Source organism: Dendropsophus ebraccatus, chromosome 3 (genome assembly GCF_027789765.1).
Source record: "Dendropsophus ebraccatus isolate aDenEbr1 chromosome 3, aDenEbr1.pat, whole genome shotgun sequence".
In the NCBI taxonomy this organism is placed as follows: domain Eukaryota; kingdom Metazoa; phylum Chordata; class Amphibia; order Anura; family Hylidae; genus Dendropsophus; species Dendropsophus ebraccatus.
The window spans coordinates 152698962-152722492 of record NC_091456.1 but is presented as its reverse complement, the minus strand read 5'-3'; the positions used below and the strand labels follow the sequence as shown (position 1 = coordinate 152722492).

Below are 23531 nucleotides of genomic sequence, written 5' to 3'. Positions count from 1 at the left end.
TAACTAAGCCCCTTTTCATGCACTCTATGGGGGAGATTTATCAAACATGGTGTAAAGTGAAACTGGCTCAGTTGCCCCTAGCAACCAATCAGATTACACCTTTCATTCCTCACAGACTCTTTGGAAAATGAAAGGTGGAATCTGATTGGTTGCTAGGGGCTAGGGATGGTCCGAACCGAGTTCGGTTGGGGTTCGTACGAAACCGAACCCTCGGTAATGATTCCCGCTGTCTGCCCGCTCCGTGCAGCGGGCGGATCCAGTGGGAGGACCGCCTGGAAAACTGGGATACAGCCCGAACCTCGGCAGGTTCGGACCATCCCTACTAGGGGCAACTGAGCCAATTCTACTTTACACCATATTTGACAAATCTCCCCTATGATCCTATTTGCCTTAACAGCAGTTGCCTGACGCTGGTTACTACAGTAAATTTGCTTTTCCATATCAGTATTACTCAGTGTTTTCCCATTCAGTAAATAATCTTGGCATGGATTTTTCTCTCCCACGTGTCTAACCTTACATCTACTAGCATTATACCTGACTGCCACTTGTCAACCCCAGCCTACAACTCACCTAGATCCATTTGTAGTATTATACTGCCCTTCTGTATTTTAACTGTTTGGCGGGAAGGGTTGGTGGATACAGAGTCGCTTTAAGGCCTGAAAGAAGACAGCTGTCACCTTCTTATCAATAGCGACCAGCTAAGTGACCCTTAAGAGCTGAGCAGTGCACCTAGCAGGTCTGAAAAAGCTCTTGTCACCAGATGACCTGCTATGTCTTGAATTCAGATTTTTATGCAGTAATGTATATGATTTATTAATTCCAACAGTGGGTAATTGCTAGAAACTTTTAATGATCTTACTCATATGCAACCATATGTAACTAGCATACCAATGGATTCACAATCTAATATTAACTATTCCAAAATGTAAAATAAATCTTGAGTAACGCAGCTTGAATCTTAGCTCCACATCATTTTCAATTACACACTATACATTGACCTATTTTCCTCAATTAGTTCCCCTTCCATCCAGTTTCTGCTGCAGGTATTTCTGCACCTTCATCTGACATACGTTATCAAATATTGCTATTAAAATTATGTCAGCAAAGTGGCGGCTAATTCACTCCTATTCCTAACACTTACTGCGTTAAATAAAATATAAATGACTACAGGATTGTCATAGAAGCTAAGTGCTTAGAGATGGCACAATCCACTTTACTTACACTTTACTGTCACTGCTACACTAAACTTTTAGTGGCACTGTCGTTTGAAAAAACTTTTGACATTTCAAAAAGACATGTCAAAAGTTTTGATCTGCCCGGATCTGAGAGTGTTTAGACTTGTACCGATCAGGAGAATGAGCCGGAAGAAGAGTGGGCTCCTAATGTAAGTCTATGGAGTCTGATTCATTCACTGACACAGAGCAGGGAGCGGACCGTGCTGCAGCGTAGTCCTCTCCCCACTAGTTTTTGCAATCGATTCAGGTCTGAACACTCGGACCAATCAAAACCATTGACATGTCTCTTTGCGCCAGTCTATTGACAAGCACCGGCCCGGCCTGAAGCATTGGAGGTGGGCCCGCCCAGCCCCTCTGTGACGAAACCTTCTCGCCTCTGTGATGCTGCTCTATTGGTACATTCCCTTTAATGTTTTTCACAAAGGCAAATGTTTTTTATAATGTTTAGCTCTAATCTCCCAGTATTTATGGCAGAGAATGAGTTAACAGTTACCTAATGCACAAACACCTCACTGGTCAGGCAACACTGCCCCCTATTGACTTTTCTAGATCATTACTGTTGCGTTTTACACAGAAGTTTCTAGAATAGGGAGGAGCTAAGTCAATTGTCCCCTTATATAATGCCAGGGGAACCATGGGTTAGAAACAGAGAAGAGAGTTAGCCACCAGCTGCAACCCATTGGGGATAAGGCCTAGACAGGCTCGAACCCTAGTCAAGTTCCTAAAGAAATGACTGAAGTTTGCTTATGTTCAGCATCCGAGATAACTTTGGCCAGGCCTAGAGAGTTTCAGTTGCCCCATTCAGTGACCCTAAAGTATTTTAAGTCTCTCCCCATTTATGGTATCAATCGCATCAATCCACCAGCGGGTCAAAGTATCGGGGTTCACCAAAGGGAAATGTCCAGAGTGCCAACATCAGTGCAGCCCCCTTATCCATAAGGAGCCATTGTGAAGCCATTGTGCCTGACAGTGACTGTGATCTCGGGCTATGGAGCAATGTACATCCCAGTCATCTCGCAGCTGTATCTCTCCCAAGCTAATCACCCTAATCTGAGCTAGCGCTACCCCCCTAGCTGCTACAGGTGAATGGATGAATAGCATGAATTCTAGTAAGTGCTCCAGGCAGGTGTACCCCAGTAGGTCCCCTCTCCCCTCTTCCTTTGAAATGTGGAGAAGGTGAAGGGTAAGATGCTGACAGACTCCTCCAGTGGCAGCTTATCTACCTGAGAACAAAGGCATAGGGCAGATGAACTACAGCGTTCCTGATGCTTTTGATGGAAGAGTCAGGAGGTCCCTATTTTACATTAATGTACATCAGGTTCAGTAAACATGTCTAATATTTGTATGGAAGCCCCATGTATACCCCCTAACACACTAACGATCACAAAAAAAGACTCATTGGCATTATACCAAAAGGTGATGTTCTATTGCATAGTCATATTCCCCACATATAGGGGCCAAAATGGTTAAACAAGGGTCTATATTTAAAGTTCTATTGTCTTAAATAAGAAATACAGTCCCTGCAAGTAGAAATGTATCAGTCATTGTTACTAACTAATCTGCTCTACTCTGTTCACTTCAAGGCGCTGAGAAAATACCTTTTTTTTTTTAAAGTTTTATGATCAGAATGAGTCTGACCTCAGGGACCCCCCTCGTCATTACCAGGAAGAGGGGTCTCCAGTCTTTTTTCTTGGCAATAGATTTACAGTATACACACAACAATTCTCTATTAAAACGAATGGGAGCGCCTGAAACAGCCAAGTGCTCACATTCGTCCGTGTCTGATAGTCCCATTGATACCATTACTTTTGTGGAAACTAATTTCATTTTGACAATCGCTCTCGTGGATACAGAGCTAGAAACCGAGATTGGCAGACAAAGAGCAGCTGGATATAGAGTCCAGGGATTGTGCTGCAAGGGGCACAGAAATCAGCTGATAAATATTCAGTGTTATTTCAGCAATGATGATATGGGGTACGGTAGCCGCCCCCTTCATGTTAACTCACAAATATGTAGCTGTAAGCTCTGTTCAATCCTTCCTGAATTTATAGATACACATGGACTTTATTGTGCTCTTGTATGAAAGATGAAAGCCTCTGTGAATAGATATTAGCATCATCTAGCTAGACGGTTGAGTCCCAGCATGGCCTGGCGAGGACAGCCAGGCAGGTGTTAAGCGCCCCCGGAGTTACCTTGGATTCTGATTAGCATTCCTAATTTAATTATGGGAGAAAAAGAAAGGGAAATATTGTATTTTCTTGTCTGCACAGAAAAGATAATAACATAAAACGGGACAATTTCTGATGGTTTTCTTTGTGCTTGGAAAAACTTTGAACCGAAAATTATACTTAGGAAAAACCTTTGCTCTTCCCATCAATAAATTACAATGTATGGGCTTTTTTTAAATAATTGACAAGTATCTGTTTTGTAAGCAGTAACATGTTCTTTATGATTATAACAAAGAACATTTTGGCAGTATCTCTATAAAAAAGACGGAACCTTGTTATGTAGCTACATGGAGACACCTAGTGTTGGAAAAGAGATATATATCATATATTTCATATTTTTTTCCCTTTTCCTATTGTAACTAAGCTTCCATTCTCTGAATGTTGAACGACGTAGACATAGTTGTAAATTGGCAACGATGTCAAGCTTGTTACTGCATACAGTAACCACAGGTGCGGTAGTGCTTAAAGGGGTTGTCTGGCTATGAAAAACAATAGCTCTATGGTTGCAAGTATGTAAAAAACAATAAACTATAACTACCTCTTTATACTCCCTCCGGTGTCCTCCCATGGGTCTCTTATATGCCCCCAAGACGATTCCACCTTCACTTCCCAGATTGATCTCCGGGATAAAAGTCCGCTCCGGCAATCACTAACTGAGATGGGACAGCACTGCGGACAGTGGGTGGCTGACTGCACTGTCATCTCCGTCTCAAAAGTGGACGCAGGATCATCTTGGGGAAAAAAGGAGACCCGTAGGAGGACACTGGGGAAGTGTTGAGAGGTAAGTATAGCTTCTTTTTTTTCATATTTGCAACCATATATACAACTTTAATAACTGTCATACAGACTATATCCAAATGTTCATGTGTTCCCTAAGAGGAGGGGAAGGGTAAGCTGCAGCCAGACTGCTCTGCCTCCAGCTTACCGTTCGGAAAACAAAAGGGTCCGGTTGTGAAAATCCAACCCTTATCATCAAGCTCCCACACACCTCATACTGTTGGTGTAACTCTGGTATAAAGTGGATGGGCATCCTAATCGGTCATATTAAGAGTTGCTGATTTCACACAGTGTGATACAGTATAAGACTCAAGCTGCTCCATGTGTGAATACACAGACTGCCATTTACAGAACTAGCAAAGAACACAACTGGTCACTGCCATATGGATTCTGCATTTTTTTTTTTAAATTTAAGAAAATAAGGCTCATTTTACAATAAAGAGATACTTAAAATGTAGGCCTTTTTCGATGTCTGTCCCCCTCTGTTCCATGTTCTGCATCCTGAGCGAGAGATCTCAAGAATGTTGTGGACACATAACAGCTGTATAGACTATACAATGTATGGACTCAAAATGTACCAGCATGCAAGATGGGAGGCACAAAGGCTGAAGGGTTGGCTGTTTATTGCCGAAGCACCGAGACCCTTATAGATTTCTTGAATGTAATGACTTAAAGTGACACTGTCACCCCCTTTTTGCATTCTGACGTCTCTACACAGGTGTAATGGGTAAATATAGCAGTTTTCATACCTTATTTTATATCATACGTCATGGTGCTTGTTCAAGTAAAAAGTGATCTTTTATCAATTGCAGATTGTGCTAAGTGGGCGGGGCTTTGTGGCATTAGCGTCACCGTTGGCTCCACCCCTCCATGACATCATAGGCACATAGGCCCTGCCCCCCCCCCCCCCGCCGACTATTGGAACAGGCTGGCCTAAAGGTTTAGGCCCCACTCCCTCTAGGATGGGCCTGTGTGCCGATGATGTCACGGAGGGGCGGGGCCAGTGGTGGTGGGGCAGGGCTAAATGGCGCAAATGCTGCTAATCCCCGCCCACTTAGCACAATCTGCAGTTGATAAAAGATCACTTTTTACTGGAACAAGTGCCATGACGTATTATATAAAATAAGGTATGAAAACTGCTAAATTTACCCATTTCACCTGTATAGAGAGGTCAGAATGCAAAAAGGGGGTGACAGTGTCACTATACTCTCCTAAAGGAGTACTTCAGTGCCCCCCCCCCCCCAAAAAAAAAAAAACAAAAAAAAAAAACAAAAAAAAAACCAGACACACACAGAATATATACTTACCATCCCTCCGGTGACAACCGCTGTTCGAATTTTCCGCCGGCCATGTCCCCTCCATCTTCTGTGCACCGGCAGCCTTTTCATTGGCTGGAGAACATCTCATGGCTTTCAGCAAGCTAAGCCAATCAGGGCTGAGCAAGCTGGAAGCCATGTGATGCGCTGCAGTCAATGAAAAGGCTGCTGGTGTGCATGTGCACCAGCAGCCTTTTCTTCTCCCATTCACTGCTGTGGAAGACACGAAGCGGAGGGAGACCAGAACCATCCCCTGCTGACATCGACCCAAGATGGTGCCCGGGAGAACAGGACGCGATCGACAGTGATTTGGTATGTATACTTTAGTTCTTGGAGTACAGGTCATATACTATTTTATCCTATAATCCCCTACATCATCATCAATAAATCTGATTTCTATGAGACTGTGGTAGCTGCAGTTTTCCTCACCTGATGATTCCGTCGCAGTTTGTCCTGCATGGACTGGCATATCTCAATCATTCTGATTAATTCCACCCTGGTGACTTGCACTTCAGGAGTTCGGTGATCACTGGTAAGAAGAGATCTGATTTGCAAAGACAAATCAATTACTTTGGATATTAAATTGCAAATGCATACTGGAAATATGAATATGAAAAGAAGCACAGATCTATCATAAACTGAACATTTCAGAAGTTACTATCTCCTAGGAACGAGCAGCCCTACTCTGAAGTAAAAGCCATCAAGAAAAATGCTGAACCTAAAAGAGGACCTGTCACCCCCCGTGCCGGGGTGACAGGCTCCGGACCCCCAGCTAGATCCCCTTCTACTGACCTCATCCCGCCGAGTCCTGCTCCCAGAGCCGGTCCCGGGACGGAGATATCCTGGTCAAAGCCGGCACTTGCGCTGTGGTGATAGGTCCGCGTCCATAGAGAATGAATGGAGCCGGACTCATTTCTGCAGCACACGCGCGGCTCCATTCATTCTCTATGGACGCCGGACCCATCTCCACAGCGCACATGCCGGCTTCTGACTAGGAAATCTGTCTCGGGACCGGCTCCGGGAGCGGGACTCGGCGGGATGAGGTCAGTATAAGGGGATCTAGCTGGGGGTCGGAAGCCTGTCACCCCGGCACGGGGGGGGTGACAGGTCTCCTTTAAAAGGGGTTGTTCACCAAAAAATAGTTTCTTTTAAGTACTTTAGTGCCAGAGATTTGTAATTTACTTCTATAACAAAAATCTTAGGTCTTCCAGTACTTATCAGCTGCTGTATGTCCTACAGGAAGTGGTGTATTCTTTCCAGTCTGGAAGGCAGATGATTTCTACTGCACTGGACAGTTCCTGACATGGACAGGGGTGGCAGCAGAGAGCACTGTGTCAGACTGGAGAAAATACACCACTTCATGTAAGACATACAGCAACTGATAAGTATGTAAAGACTGGAGTTTTTTTTAATAGAAGTAAATTACAAATCTCTGGCACTTTCTGGTAGCAGTTGATCGAAAGAAAAAAAAATTGGTGAACGACCTCTTTAAATGCAATGAGAACAAGGGCTAAAATGATCCACTGCGTTCTGTACTTACTGCAGCTTATCGAGAACAGCTTGTAAAGCATCACCAAGTTCAAGGACTACAGAAGCTCTGGAGCTGAGACCTTCTGTCAGCAGCATCACCTGGCAGAAATAGAAAAGACAGAGCAACAACATTCCGCTAAGGCTGACATCAGTATGGTGCAAGCACAAGCTACAAACATCTAAATTTACTTTATTGAACATATAGGAACAAACAGCCATGCACCGAAATATGCAACTTATTTAGATTTTGCATCAACCATTCCTCATTCTAAAAAGAAGGTGGAGTTTAGCAGGAAGGACAAAGCTTCCCAATGTATAGGGATATAAGATTCACTATGAAATGTGTTTCTGGAGAATAATAGTTATAACACTGGCTGGGAACAGGGCAGTTTTTTCCCACTCAGCTGGCTGGTCTTTTAGTCTCTTCACGTCAAAGGGGTACTAACTCTTCTAACGGAGAGCTCGTCATAAAGACATGTGGAGACTTACAGACCATTGCTGCTCCACTAAGAATTCTGGGAAGAAAGGATATACAAAATAGCTCTCACACCTCTTGAGCAAAGAGATGTCCCTTCAAGTTAAGTCTCGCTTAGTCAAGGAGCCTTAGAACATTGACTGTGGATTTTATGCCAAGCCAAACAATCTCACCATAAGGAAAGATTACCCATCTGCAGACAGCTGTTTCGGGGTTTTTGCCCCTCATCAGCGCAGAGCAGGGTGTTGGCTGGCTAGTGAGAGGTCAATCAACGTGGGTCAAAGGGGTAATAACTCTTCTTACGGAGAGCTCATCATAAAGACCTTTCTTCCACATGTCTTTATGACGAGCTCTCCATAAGGAGAGTTGGTACCCCTTTGGCCCAGGTCGATAGACCTCTCACTATCCAGTCAACACCCTGCTCTGCACTGAAGAGGGGCAAAAAATCCGAAACAGCTGTCTGAAGATGGGTAATCTTTCCTTTTGGAGAGATTGTTTGGCTTGGTATAAAATCCACAGTCAATGTTGTAAGACTCCTTGATTGAGTGAGATTTGACTTGAAGGGACATCTCCTTGTTCAAGAGGTGTGAGAGCTAATTTGGATAGTCATGGAAAGATCAATTAGGGCTGGTGAGGAAGGGGGGAAGCTGTCAGGGACTGCTCTAATGACTTGAAGCCCCATTCCTGGCTGGTGTTATAGCTATACCCAGTATAATTTCAGCCCCACCCCCGGTTAACAACCTGCAAACTCCATCCCCGTGTCTGCTTTTCCTATACTGAGCTAAAGTGTGCATACAGACTAGCATATGTGCTGTCCCCTATATACTGTATACATACCAAAAAAAAATGGGCTCACTGTTGCAAACCTTCAGGAGTGCCCAGACCAGCACTGAGTAGTGTGGCTTTTGATTTCTCTCGCCAGAAACTCTGCATCCTCTCAACATTTCCTACTCACTCACTCACTCACCCCCCCCCCTCCTTCCTCTATAGAGTTGTATGGACAATGTAAGCCACCCTCACTCTGCTTCACTGTTGCGTTGACAGCTTTCCCTTAGTGATGAACAGATAACAAGGAGAAGAACAATATAAGAAGAAACATAAGAAGAACAGCCTAGTAAGTACAGCAGGAAGCTCTTTTGCCTAATAAGATCTATTACAGAGTTTCTTACATTCACTTGTACTATTGATTTCCACAAAGTTGTTAGAAATGACAGGTTCAGCAGTTACCATCCCTGCAGACCAATTTAGAGAGATCAGATGTTGTGCAGGTTGATATACATTACCTGTCTTTCCAGCTGCAAAACCTGGGACTTCAAGAGATTGACACGTCGTTCATCTAAGCTCTGGTTCTTTCCCTCATCAATCAGCTGCCTGTACTGAAATCTACAGACAAGCAGGGAAACAACCCATTCAGCTAAAATCATTTCAGTAAGAAAAAAAATTCCAGTTTTTTGGATTAGCCACCTATTTTTAACAATGAAAAACCCTTTAAAATTCTTTACAGCATATTCTAATTTAACCAAATCAGGTTCATATGACGGATCAGTAATGGCAGGAAATGGCGTTTGTAGGTATTTAAACCCACCAGGGAGACGATGTGAACTAATAGGGCCTCATATGAAACCAATCCTTGCAATAGAAAGTTTATTTCTAGAGAAAATATGCTAGTTTAGATATTATTGATAACGCATAGAAATAGATTTGATTAGAACCAACAATAAAAGAAAGAATTGCTGCCTGCAGTGAAGGTATACAAAAAGTACCAGGAGTGCCAGGGCCGTGAGACCGAGGCCATATTCGATTTTCTTTCTTTTAAGATTCATCGCCCAGCCCTATATCAGGTTATTGATCTCACCAGGTTTCAATGCTGAGACCTGCTACAATCTTGAGATACAGCTGAGAGGAGAGCAGGACAGCACACATCTCCCACCTGTCTATAGTCTAAGGAGTCATTCACACGTTCCGTGTACAGCCCATAATTACATAAAATTGGGAAGATTTATCAACAGGGGATTTTTTTTGTGTGTGGTCTATTTCTGCTATGGCAAGAATAGACTGGTCTATCGAAATTTATTTGCAATTTATTATCTGGGATACGCCTGGTCTATTTTCTGTGGTGCTCATTTGTTTGTTTTAGAATTGCCCCTAAATAGTCTCATTGGCCCTGGTTTGCCTCCTAGGTAATGAACATTTTCTTCTCCCTTTCTTTTTCAGATACCTGTATGTAGAGGATTGCATCAGATTTGTTTGGGCTACATTGATGACCAGCGGACTTTAATATTCAATAAAATGGTCAACGAGGGATGTGGGGTGTTTTTAGGTGTGTTGTTATTTTAATTAATTAAACGAGAAGTCTGGCGAAAATTTTTATTAAAGTATTGTACTGCCCCCCCAAAAGTTATATAAATCCCCAATATACACTTATTACGGGAAATGCTTATAAAGTGCTTTTTTCCCTGCACTTACTACTGGATAAAATGGTGATGTCACGACCCAACTCCCAGAGCTGTGCGGGCTGTGGCTGCTGGAGAGGATGATGGCAGAGGGATACTGAGGGACACAGGGCACTGGAGGGACACTGAGCATCCCCCTGCCATCATCCTCTCCAGTACTAAGTCAGGAGATGGTATTAGCCAGTATAAAATGGCTATCACTAATCCCCTCATTATTATCCCAGTACCCACCGCACCAGGGGTGCTGGGAAGAGCCAGGTACCAGTAGACCCGGAGTGTAAAAAATGGCACTTCTGGACTGGGCAGCAGCAGGCTAGTATTATTAGGTTGGGGAGGGACAAAATAAATGTCCATTTCCACCCTAGTACTACTAGACAGCAGCAGCCTAGTAGTACCAGGGTGGGAAGGAATATTTATTTTGGCCTTTCCAGTGGTACGCTATGCACCCCTCCTTACTATACAGCCCCAGAGGGTTAGGGTTACTTAACCTTTTACACTCCTTGGACTGGGCACACTGCACCCTACCTAGGGAGGAAACTGGCTCCACATTAGGTGGATGGAGTCAGTCTGCAACCCATGTGCGACCATTTGTGCTACTGTACTTACACAGCATGTACAGTAGCGCAAAAATATTACTTTTTTGGAGTTCCTAGCCCAATTAGGTTTTAGTGTAATCCTGACTTTGTGGGGTGTTTCTTCTTTTGAAGTGCAGCCTAGTAGATGGCAGGGCATTACATCATATCCCATGAGGACCAGGGTCAGTGCAAAACTCAGATTTTGGATTTTGACTTAGCTTTCACATTGTGCGCCAACCACTTCTGTAAGCAAAGCATTAGGCTACATTCCCAAGTTCTGTAACTAAAGTCCATATGCAGTGGAGTCAAAGACGTTTTAATACATTGGTGGGCCCAGTGCACAGCCCTCAAGAGTGGCCCACCCCCTTCCCTTTCGGCACATTGTATAATGTACTGAATTTGCCCCCACACTGTATCAAGAGCCCCAATACATACAGTAGTTACCTTATAACACTATTTCCACCATACAGTGATTACATATTACATAAAAACTGCACTAAACAAAACAGAAAGATATCACCAATGATACCATTACATAATACCGCCACATCATGACCCCTAACACTACAACCCTATAACAGAGTGCAGTTACATCCAGTGACTCACCGGGGGCGTCTTCTCCGATCAGAGTCTGTCACCTTTTCTTTTTCTCTCCATCCAGCCTGGGCCACCTTAAAGTCTTCTCCTGGCTGTGAATCTTCTCTCCAGAATCTGCCAGACAAATATTTTAGGCTCCAACACATCCAGTAGTTAGGTCCCTTATACCCCTATACAGTAGTAACACCCCTCTGTACCCCTACATAGTTACACCCCTCTGTGCCTCCATAGTTTTAAGGTGTCCCTGTAGTATATAGACCCTCATGTGCTCCTCTAGTTATATACAGTCCTGCTGTGCGCTCCCCCATTAGTATATAGCCCCCCTGTGCACTCTCCCCAGTAGTATATAGCCCCCCCTGTGCTCTCCCACAATAGTATATAGCCCCCCCTGTGCTCTCCCACAATAGTATATAGCCCCCCTGTCCTCTCCCCCAATAGTATATAGCCCCCCTGTGCTCTCCAATAGTATATAGACCCCCTATGCTCTCCCACAATAGTATATAGCCCCCCTGTGCTCTCCCCCAATAGTATATAGCCCCCCTGAGCTCCCCCCAATAGTATATAGCCCCCTGTGCTCTCCTCAATAGTATATAGCCCCCCTGTGCTCTCCATAATATATATCCCCCCTGTGCTCTCCCCCACAGTATATAGACCCCTGTGCTCCCCAATAGTATATAGCTCCCTGTGCTTCCCAATAGTATATAGCTCCCCTGTGCTCCCCAATAGTATATAGCCCCCTGTGCTCCCCAATAGTATATAGCTCCCCTGTGCTCCCCCATAGTATATAGCCCCCTGTGATCCCCCATAGTATATAGCCCCCTGTGCTCCCCCATAGTATATAGCCCCCTGTGCTGCCCAGTAGTATATAGCCCCCTGTGCTCCCCAGTAGTATATAGCTCCCCTGTGCTCCCCCATAGTATATAGCTTCCCTGTGCTCCCCATAGTATATAGACCCCTGTGCTCCCCAGTAGTATATAGCTCCCCTGTGCTTCCCCATAGTATATAGCTCCCCTGTGCTTCCCCATAGTATATAGCTCCCCTGTGCTCCCCCATAGTATATAACTTCCCTGTGCTCCCCCATAGTATATAGCTCCCTGTGCTCCCCCATAGTATATAGCTCCTCTGTGCTCCCCCATAGTATATAGCCCCCTGTGCTCCCCAATAGTATATAGCCCCCTGTGCTCCCCCATAGTATATAGCCCCCCTGTGCTCCCCATAATATATAGCTCCCCTGTGCTCCCCCATAGTATATAGCTCCCCCATAGTATATAGCTCCCCTGTGCTCCCCGATAGTATATAGCTCCCCTGTGCTCCCCCATAGTATATCGCTACCCTGTGCTCCCCCATAGTATATAGCTCCCCTGTGCTCCCCCATAGTATATAGCTCCCCTGTGCTCCCCCATAGTATATAGCTCCCCTGTGCTCCCCCATAGTATATAGCTCCCCTGTGCTCCCTCATAGTATATAGCTCCCCTGTGCTCCCCAGTAGTATATAGCCCCCTGTGCTCCCCCATAGTATATAGCTCCCCTGTGCTCCCCAGTAGTATATAGCACCCTGTGCTCCCCCATAGTATATAGCTCCCCTGTGCTCCCCCATAGTATATAGCTCCCCTGTGCTCCCCCATAGTATATAGCTCCCCTGTGCTCCCCGATAGTATATCGCTCCCCTGTGCTCCCCCATAGTATATAGCTCCCCTGTGCTCCCCCATAGTATATAGCTCCCCTGTGCTCCCCCATAGTATATAGCTCCCCTGTGCTCCCCCATAGTATATAGCTCCCCTGTGCTCCTTCATAGTATATAGCTCCCCTGTGCTCCCCCATAGTATATAGCTCCCCTGTGCTCCCTCATAGTATATAGCTCCCCTGTGCTCCCCAGTAGTATATAGCCCCCTGTGCTCCCCCATAGTATATAGCTCCCCTGTGCTCCCCCATAGTATATAGCTCCCCTGTGCTCCCCAGTAGTATATAGCCCCCTGTGCTCCCCCATAGTGTATATAGCCCCCTGTGCTCCCCCTTAGTGTATATAGCCCCCTGTGCTCCCCAATAGTATATAGCTCCCCCTCCCATACAACATTGAAAAACACAAACACTGTTACTCACCTGGGTCCACGCGTTCCTCTTCTCTTCCCTCTTGTGGCCGCACTGCAGCGGTCACAAGAGGCTGCACTCCCCTTACCCTCGCGCTGACGCTCCAGTGACGTCGGGCGCTAGAGGGAGAGTGCGGCCTCTTGTGACCGCAGGAAGTGCGGCCACAAGAGTGACTGACAGGGAGGGAGCCAATGGCTCTCTCTCTGTCAGTGTCGCTGCTGCTGCAGCAGCGCTGAAGCGCCGCAGCAGCAGCGGGCGGGGGCAGCGGCGGACGGGGGGGCCCTGCAGGGGGCGCCATGGAGGGGTAAGTAGATTACCCATCCATGGCGCTCCCCCCTGACAGGCTGGTGGCCGGAGCCCTGTGCGACCGCATTGGTCGCACATAGCAACGGCCGGCCTGCTCGGGGGGGGCCCCTTTAACCAGTGGGCCCGGTGCACGTGCACCATGTGCCCTCTGGTTAAAGCGGCCCTGAGTGGAGTGAACAGTTGGAACTTCCTGCATCATAATTCGTTATGATACAGTGAGCTCCCAAACAGTTAATGCTCAACTCTAAAGTACTGACACAGCTGTGTGGAGCTTTAACTGTTTCGGAACGTGTGAATGCAGCCTTAGTGCTCGAGAACTGAAGCAACAAGGATCACAGCTGTGCTGAATCCTGGACTATTTCACTGAATCTTCTTTGTTTAGCATGAGACCAGGTACTCATGAGCATAAAAGAATGACAGGAGACAGATGTTCCTCCTGAGACAACTTATTGTAATATTTTTGCAAAAAATAAGTATCAAACAATTCCTTGTTCAAAATTATATAAAACATAAAGTTACTGAAACAGTCACTAAATAAAAAATAAAATTGTTGTGACACTATAACCATTTTGCAGTACATTTAGGTGCGGTCCCCTAGAGGGGGTGTCATGTACCTGCTGTTCTCACCAACCTTTACACATGGTATTAAAATAGCGAGCATTTCTTGCAAATCATGAGTGCTTCTAATATCGAGGCATACAGCCAGGTCCTGCACTGTCTTCATCTTTCCCATGAAATCTTAGAATTCTTAACTTTGTCCCACAGCTGATCAGAAATTGTGACCACAAGAGTATAGCTGAGCTCTATGATGACGGCAGTGCTAGTTCATCCAAGGCAATACCGGAGAGAAACAGTTCTTCCCACACATTAAAAAGTCAATGTCCCAGTGAAAGTGCCCAAAATAGATCACACTTCTGTCAACTACTTGTAATAAGTAAACCTAAGGCTGTAAATATTGCTCACATTCTTCCCTTAAAGGGGTTATCTGACCTGATTAAAAAAAAAAATTCACAGCCTGCTAAATGTGTAAAGTACTAAAATGGCGCATACTCACCTCGCTCAGCGCAGCACCAGCCCCTCCCTTTACATCTCTCCTCTGACACACTCTCCCCACTTTGCTCATGATGTTCTGAACCCACTGCAGCCTCAGTGGTTGGCTCCAGTGGGCCATCAGGAGAGTATGAGGAGAGTATGACATCAGAGGAACAAAACAGAGGGACCAGAACGCCATCAGTGGACTGGGTGAGGTGAGTATGATCTAGTTTATTACTTTACACATACACCAGGTTGTTATTAAAAAAAAAAAAAAAAGAGTACCTGTCCAGAAAAATAACTTTTGAAATGTCATCAAGCAAATCAAAAGTTATTGATCACAGCAGGTACACCCTCTGTAATCAGGAGATATAGCTGGGGAGAGACTGCAGCAGCCGTGCCATTCACTCCCCGGCTTTATCACCATTACGGCTATGAGACTACCTAGACGGACAGGGCAGGCAGGCAGAGAATCACGCTGCGGGCAGGGGGAGTATAACGTTGCGGGCAGTGAGAGTATCACATTGCGGGCATGCTCTCTCTCCGCCTATATCATCTGATCCCGGCAGGTCTAAGCAGTGAGACTCACTGGAATCAATAACTTTTGACTTGTCAAGTTATTTTATGTGATAGGCAGACTTTAAATAGCTAATTTACTACTAACTGATTTACAAACCAAGGAAGCAAATTAAAACCTAGCAAAATAAGAAAAGACAATATAAACTGATGGAGAATAGAGGCATAATAGAGCATCTACGGCTGCTTACTGTACTCGATATGCCACTGTTTACTATGTTTTTCTGTACAACTAAAAAAAATAAGGGCTGTGTTCTATTAAACCCTATATAGAATACGGACATATCCTTTTCTATAACAAATTCTAATAGGGCAACATCTATTAAAATTCACCAACCTCAAATCTTCTAGTTCTTGCTTAAGTTGATCATTTTCTTCCTGCAGTTCCTAAAGAATAAGAGATTATATTAAAGGTAATCTTTACAGACACTGTAACCTAAACCTATTTACTACAACCTGCAGACTATAGAAAAGTGAAGGTCAAATCTTTATTTAAGAAAAAAGCTGTTAGAAAGGGATTTATAACACCCAGGGTTCTGGGTGAAGTCACACTTAAAAAGCCACGCAAGAAAACTCATTGATGTGTAGTTGGGCCATGGTCATGTATTCCTAATAAAAAACATACAGGTATCAGCCCTTATATCCCATATTGTGACCGTCCGCTATATTCTGCAGCCTCTTTGCGCTTTTTCTGGCTCCTAAGAAACGTAAAATCTGACATATACATATATAATAATTAAAGTCGTGTTTCACCACTTTTAGCTATGTATTTTTCTTAGGTCTGAATTCTTCATATTTCCCTTTTAGTTTATTTTTCTTGGGAAATATACCGGAATACACAGGGAAACTGACCGCCAGTTTTTGCTCATTTCCCGAAGACCTCCTACTTGAGGCATGTGACTGGAAGTCATTCTGACCATCTCCTTTTAATAGCAGCTTTCCATGATTTCCTGGGCCAATGGAAAGATGTGTGCCTGCCATGGACCGACGGACCGGCTTCCCAGCCTAGTGAAAGAAAAAAGTACACACAGATGCATGGCTGTAAAAACAAGAGACTTAAAAGTATTATACATAAAGAGCGCATACTGTATCCTATAAAGTGATGGCATGTTGGTAGAATGTATCACTCACTGCACTGGTTGCCTGTGCTGATTAGAATACCATATACTGTATACTCCTCAATCTCCACCACAAACTCCTTACTTATCTCTGTCAATGACTTGAAACTAACATCTTCCATTATCTGATCCTCTGAATCTATAAATAAAAAACTTTTTGCCTTTTGTCGTAACCCTATTCCTCAATGATTGTGACGTCTTGAGAGCATGCCCCTCTCTCCTCTAAATGGTTTAGTGTGTATTTCTGTACTGTCTTTGGCTACATTCACATGATCGGTAGTTTTCCAGATGTATATGTATATGGTGTCTGATATCATTCACAATCTGCAAAAAATTTGTCCGTAACACTTCTGTATTCCATATTTTTTTTTAAGATTAAAGGACAACTTTGGCCAAAAGTATTTTTTAATATGTTATTACTTATGGAAAGTTAGACAAATTAAAAATGTACATTAATTATTGGAAATGCACATACAGTGCTATTTCCCTTAATTTGGTAGATCAGGGAGTCTTCAAATTCTCTCAAAAACCGTGATGTCACAAATCAGGTGTAACTTCTATGGAGTGTCCAGCAGGGGGCGCAGTATATGTAGAAGTCTTTGGCAATGTATTGAAGTATATGGAAGAGTATGTAATGTAAAAACTACCCTTTATTGATGGACTATGTTTATGGAATAATTTGGGGAGCAAGGACACTTGCTCCAAATGGAGGGCACCGAGCAGGAAGAAAGAGAGGTGCCGGTGCATCTAACTACCTCCTCTTTCCCTCCCTGCTTGGTGCCGTGGGACAGATATACACTACTCCTCCCATCATCTGCTCATAATATGAGCAGATGATAGGGGAGTAGTACAAGGGAGATCCCCTTCACCAAGCCCCCTCTCAGCCGACATACATCCCACACACCCGCAGCAGCCGCCGCCAGTAATCTCCCCCATAGTAACAGATCAGGAGTTAGTTACATTTTGATTAAAGTACATAAGCCCACAAACTGCTTCAAGGTTCCTGATACGTGTGGGTCCCTAGCTAAAAATGGTGCAGCCCTATGCGGCGGCTACTACCGCAACAACAACAGCGCCAGAGAGGGGAGTGACCCGGCAGTCCAGCAGCCCTAATGCCACTAGACATAACCCCCCTGGGCGTTGGGCAACACCACCCACAGACACTGTGCCGCAACATCAATGGCCATCGAATGGAACACAACACACAGAGCAGAAGCATGATGAGGGGAAAAAACTCTGTTCTTTCAGCCATAGGACTGAAGGAAGCTAGGTTTGATATATGTGCATACTAATTGAAACCACCTGAGTGGGGGAGGACTGTTGAATGCTGATGTTAGTAGTATATAGTGCTGAGAAGCAGAAGGATCAGTGATAAGTTTATGGCTGTGCGACCACGTCTATTTTTATTCTCCCTAGAGCATTAAATGATTTCAAATGTTCACTCATCCACAATTTTTACAGATTTATGAACAATATGGACGTTTCTTCCATAAAAATTACGGCTACACAACGGACGCTCACATTGACTTTCACAGAATCTTTGGCGCCATTACGGTCTGTACTAGAGCATGTCAGTCATTTTTGTGGATTGCTAATCCCTAAATATACAGTGTAAAAAAAAAAAAGAAACAATCAATGAACACTAAATCTGCACGATAACGATCGAATTCGAACGATAATTGTAAGTGTAAACGCAGCGAACGATCAAACGTTCTTAAATCATCGTTCGCGAAAAATTCGCAGATCGTTCCGTGTAAACAGTCGTTCACCAATTTAACCTATGTGCGAGATAAGCTTAAGCGATCGCAAAACGATTTTTCCGTACGATATATCGTTCCGTCTAAACGCTGATCGTTATAAAAAAAAAATCGTTACCTCGAAATTGTTAATCGGACGATCGGGCGAATTATCGCTCTATGTAAACCCAGCATTAATATGTACTCTCAGAACCGCACAGTATTTCCCCCCAACTGCGCATTCACATGAATGGACCCGACTGAAATTCCCTGTACAAGATTACTGCGTCCTCTTCAGTTTCATGGTGGGGGTCCCAGAGGTCAGATTCCCACTGATTGTAAAGTAATAGCATATCCTAGCAAAACCCCATGACATTATGGGAAGTGAACACCTCTTTAGCAGACTCTGGGGACACATAGGAACTGAATGCCATTAAATTTTTCTATTTTTTTACTAAAAATAAATCACTGAAATCCCACCCAAATCCCATCAATTATAAAAGAGATGGCAACATATTTGATGGCTGGCTACTTCATGGGTAAGATGGGTTAGCAAGTACTGTACAAGATGTCTTCAATCCCATCTTGGTACTAAATCCATCGGATTTTTCTCTCTATTTTGTAGCCTGAGCTCCGGCGGCAGCAGCAGCTGTAGTTATCCACTGCCACTCATGTCCATTGTCCTGTTATAATAGGAGAAGTTGAATAGAAGTGATCGCAGTAGGAAAGCTTGCAGGCACGACACGTCCAGTGCCAAGCACCACACTCTAATTAGTGCGCAGTTCCGGTCTGACAAGAAGGCCTTAACCTTCTGCCGGCCATAATGAGCCAGGCAATGTTTGAAGCTTAAAAATAAGCTGCCGAGAACAAGAAGGGAGCTGAGAACTACTTTAAAATGTGCTAAACCAACAGATACAGGTGACCGAACACTGAACTGTACACTTGGCAAAGGCGAGGGAAGCGCTGGGGGTAGAGAGGGGTCGCTGGGGCTTTGTTGGTTCTTTTGTTTACGAAACAAGTGACACAATCTGACCGATCCTAGCTCTGAGCGCTCAGCTATGTGCAACAAATTAGAGGCAAATGCAAAACGGCTTAGCGGTTAAAAAAAAAAATTAAAAAATTAAAAAAGGGGCAAATATGGTGCGAGGCAAATCAAGAGGAATGAAATGTGCACATTGCTGCGGAGCTTTATTTAAATTAAACCCAATTAGATTTCACAGGCCGGGGGATATATACTGTCTGACAGAACCTGAGGAAGATGTTGCACACTGGGTATATAAACTTTCTGTTGTTGTACTGCGTGAAAAAAAAAAAAAAAACATAAAAAGGTATAGCACATAGCTTTGGACCGACCTTTTAGTGTATTAAAGGAGTACTCCGGTAAGAAAAAACTTTTTTTATTTTTAATCAACTGGTGTCAGAAAGTTGTAAAATTTGTAATTTACTTCTATTTAAAAAAAATCGTATGTCTTCCAGTACTTATTAGCTGCTGTATGTCCTGAAAGAAGTGGTATATTCTTTTCAGTTTGACACAGTGCTCTCCGCTGCCACCTCTGTCGGAGACAGGAACTGTCCAGAGCAGCAGCGAATCCCCATAGAAAACCTTTACTTCTCTGGACAGTTCCTGTTACAGACAGAGGTGTCACCAGAGAGAACTGTTTCAGACTGAAAAGAAAACAACACTTCCTGCAGGACATGCAGCAGCTGATAAGTACTGGAAGACATGAGATTTTTAAATAGAAATAAAGTACAAATCTTAATAACTTTCTGAAACCAGTTGATTTGACAGAAAAAGATTTTCACCGGAGTACCCCTATAATACATACTGTATACCCGTGACACCCACAATGTTGCATACATACATAGGCCAAGCAGAAAGGAAGCACAAAAACATTCTGCAAATCCATATATGCTCCCGTCTCTTTTTATTGTAGTAACTCGCAGCAATTTCAACACTTTGACCCCCACCAATCACAACATCAGACATGTCAAAGGTTTGTCAAACGTGATATACATTATAGCCAGAAGAAGCGCACACCAGCACACTTCTCTCCTTGGCTTTGTGCTCAATCCATCTCACATCTACAATGAGACAGATTGAGCGCTCTGTATGACATGTCAAAAGTTTTTATAAATGTCTGTAACACCGACATAAATGTCTGTAATAACAGGGGTTATCCAGGGTTAAGCATAGCTACTTTCTTCCAGGAACAGCGCCACTCTTGTGAGTATGTGGCATTGCAGCCCAATTTAAATGAAGTGAATGGAGACAAGTTGCAATACCACACACACCCTGGGGACAGGTGTGGCGCTGTTTGTGGAAAAAAAAGCTACTATGTTTTTCTAAAACTGCCTAACCTTAAGTATCTTCCTAACGTGAATGGAGTATATAGTGTAGCCTGCAAGTGAATGATGATAATAAATACCTATTGTACAGAATGGTATAATGATGGGAAAACTAAATATGTACATTTTCACTTAAAAAAAGACAAAGGAGAGATTGCTATGTGGCCCACTTTACTGAAATCTAGAGAAGTTACAAAAAGAGCCAAGCATAGCTTTCCCAGCCCTTTCCGATGTCCCCATAGACATGGCTCCTAGGTGGAATATGGCAATATGCTATATATGTCTTTTATTAGAAAAGCTCTTGCAATCTATGCGGGAGATTTATCAAACATGGTGTAAAGTAAAACTGGCTCAGTTGCCCCTAGCAACCAATCAGATTCCACCTTTCATTCCTCACAGGTCCTTTGGAAAATGAAAGGTGGAATCTGATTGGTTGCTAGGGGCAACTGAGCCAGTTTCAGCTTACACCATGTTTGATAAATCTCCCCCATGCTGTAAAGTAGAATTGGCTCAGTTGCCCCTAGCAACCAATCAGATTTCACCTTTCAATTTCCAAAGAATCTGTAAGGAATGAAAGGTGGAATCTGATTGGTTGCTAGGGGCAACCAAGACAATTCTACTTTACACCAGTTTGATATATCTCCCCCTATATGTTTTCCTGGCTTTTTGTTACCCACAGAATTAATGCTGCGTTTACACGGAGCGATTATCGTTTGAATTTTCGCAATAACGATCGCATTTGAACGATAATCGTACCGTGTAAACACAACAAACGATCAAGCGACGAGCGAGAAATCGTTCATTTTGATCTTTCAACGTGTTCTCAAATTGTCGTTTGCTAAAAAATTGCAGATCGCTTAGTGTAAACAGTCTTTCAAAGATTCACCCTATGTGAAATGGGCTTAAGCGATCTTAAAAACGATCACAATAACGATTTTTCTTACGGATTTTCCAACGATTTATTCATCTAAATGCTGATCGTTATAAAAACCAAATTGTTGCTTCAAAATCATTAAACGATCGATTGGGCGAATTATCGATTTGTGTAAACGCAGCATAAGGGCCCTATTCCACAGGAACGATAATCGGCCGAATCGGCCCCATTCGGCTGATTATCACTCGGTGGAATAGAGGAAAAGATTAGCCAATGATCGTGTCATTTAGGGCCAGACCTAAAATCACTGTTCCCCACCAAACATCGCTATGGTGGAAAAGCGGTGCGCGGCGGGCGACCGATGATTTCAGAAGCACATTACCTGCAGGTCTTCTCCTCCGCTCTGTCTTCCTCCCCGGGTCCCGCGCGCTCTAGCTTCAGAGTGGCCTGTCAGCTGACGGAGCACTCAGCCAATCACAGGCCGGGACCGCCGCGGCCTGTGATTGGCTGAGTGGCCTGTCAAGTGACAGGCCATTATGAAGCTAGAGCGCGCGGGACCCGGGGAGGAAAACAGAGCGGAGGAGAAGATCTGACAGGTAATGTATGCTGAAAGGACTGCAAGGACATCGGTAACGATGTCCCTGCAGCCCTCGCTCAAAGATCATCAGGCTGTGGAATAGGCGCTCGTTTACATCGTTGATCGGGCCCTGCTCGGCCCGTGGAATAGGGCCCTAAGTCTGTCATATTTTCCTATAACATTTATGTAAGGCTGGGTTCATGCATTTTTGTGTATGCAAAAAATAAAAAAAAAAAAACTGTTGGATGCACACAAATCCATCAGTTTTTTCACTTTTTTTTTTTTGCATAAAACAGATTGCAAAAACGCAGTGTGAACCCAGTCTAATCCAGAACATTCCTTAAAAAAAACAAAAAAAACCCACTATCTTGGGTTTCTATAACACCACAGCAGAAAAGGTGGTTGTTTTACCAGATTTGGCATTACAATTTGTATGTTTCTCAATTATAGTAATTGTTACTATAATAAAATTATTAAAACTAATGTTCTATACATATAGATAACCATTACTGCTGGTAACTGTATATATTATATCTATCTTACAAATATAAGTGTAATTCAGTCATTATCCCTGAAGGTAATAAGTTGGAGATGACACCCATCTTAACAGCAAGCTGAAAACTACATGGTCTGGCTGTATCTTATGCGGGAACCTGCTGACATCTTGTGGCAAACATGAGAACTGCAATACAACAATAGCAAAAATGTTGCAATACATTTTCCCTGTTTCAGTCTACATTCAGCACCACACCTATGCATTAACTAGACCTCAGCGATGCCCCACGTCTCTGAAGGGATACTTCTGAAACAAGGTATGAGAGGAAGTCTGCTCCCAAGATGTCACAAATGTTTGCCCTATGAAATTGAGGCTGTAAATCTGTATAGATTGCTGCTTACCATCTTGTCTCAAGGAGGTTGAATGGGGTATTTCACCCTGGTAAAATACATGTTAAATCATCCCTCTTTCCTGGAGATTAACAACTCATTTCATACATGGCATTACCTTTCTATCTCCTTTCCCCAATTCTGAGCCTGCTGCTTTCTGCTAAAGACACAGAAATCTGTGTGTGAGCTGTTTTCTCCATCTCCCAGCTGTTTCTGCACTGTGTAATGCAAGAGCGTTCATCTAAGGTCAAGTTACTTGTGACCTTACTGTGATTAAACCTCCCTGCCTCACAGATTGCAGAGACAGCCGTCCAGGGACACTGTTTACCTGGGCAGTTTTGGAAGGGAGGAGGGAGGAGGGGGAGACTGAGTAAAAAACTCACACACAGTTGTCTGTGTCTTTAGCAGAGAGCAGCAGCTCAGAACTAAGAGAAGGAGACAGAAAAGGTAATTACATGTATGGAATAAATTGTTAGTCTTCAGGAGGGGGGATGATTTAACATGTATTTTACCTGAGTGGAATTCCCCTTTAAGTAGTGGTGCTGTGCATCCCCACTTAACTTCGCTGCGCCCTGCCCAGTGTACTCAGCCTATAGAGGGGGAGTAGATTTTTTTAATGAATAGCAAGCAACCATTTCTTTTGACTTCCTAATAAATTCAGTGTTATTTATATCACCTGATTGGGAATTACTCTGAATTTTTCGACAGTCAAAGACAAGTATATAAGTGGAGTGCATATAAATAGAGAAGAGGAAAATAAAACGTACAATAACAATGAAGTGTTAAAGAAACATGGTACAATTGTTT

General features: G+C 43.7%; 2 protein-coding genes across 6 annotated transcripts in view; both read right to left on the bottom strand.

Annotated features, from left to right (window-relative positions):
• LOC138787390 (uncharacterized) overlaps positions 1 to 23531 on the bottom strand; it is a 406633-nt gene that overhangs the window by 140192 nt on the left and 242910 nt on the right. The gene's annotated exons all lie outside the window — the stretch shown is intronic.
• LOC138787389 (uncharacterized) overlaps positions 1 to 23531 on the bottom strand; it is a 111352-nt gene that overhangs the window by 82362 nt on the left and 5459 nt on the right. For 2 of the 4 annotated variants that reach the window (XM_069964661.1, XM_069964665.1), the window contains exons 3-7: positions 16041 to 16193; positions 15526 to 15575; positions 8845 to 8944; positions 7097 to 7185; positions 5986 to 6100 (exon numbers count right to left, since the gene is read on the bottom strand). In XM_069964661.1, coding sequence (XP_069820762.1) covers positions 5986 to 6100; positions 7097 to 7185; positions 8845 to 8944; positions 15526 to 15575; positions 16041 to 16193 — 507 coding nt within the window. The remainder of the gene's footprint in view (positions 1 to 5985; positions 6101 to 7096; positions 7186 to 8844; positions 8945 to 15525; positions 15576 to 16040; positions 16194 to 23531) is intronic. The other 2 variants (XM_069964662.1, XM_069964663.1) reach the window with 2 other exon arrangements.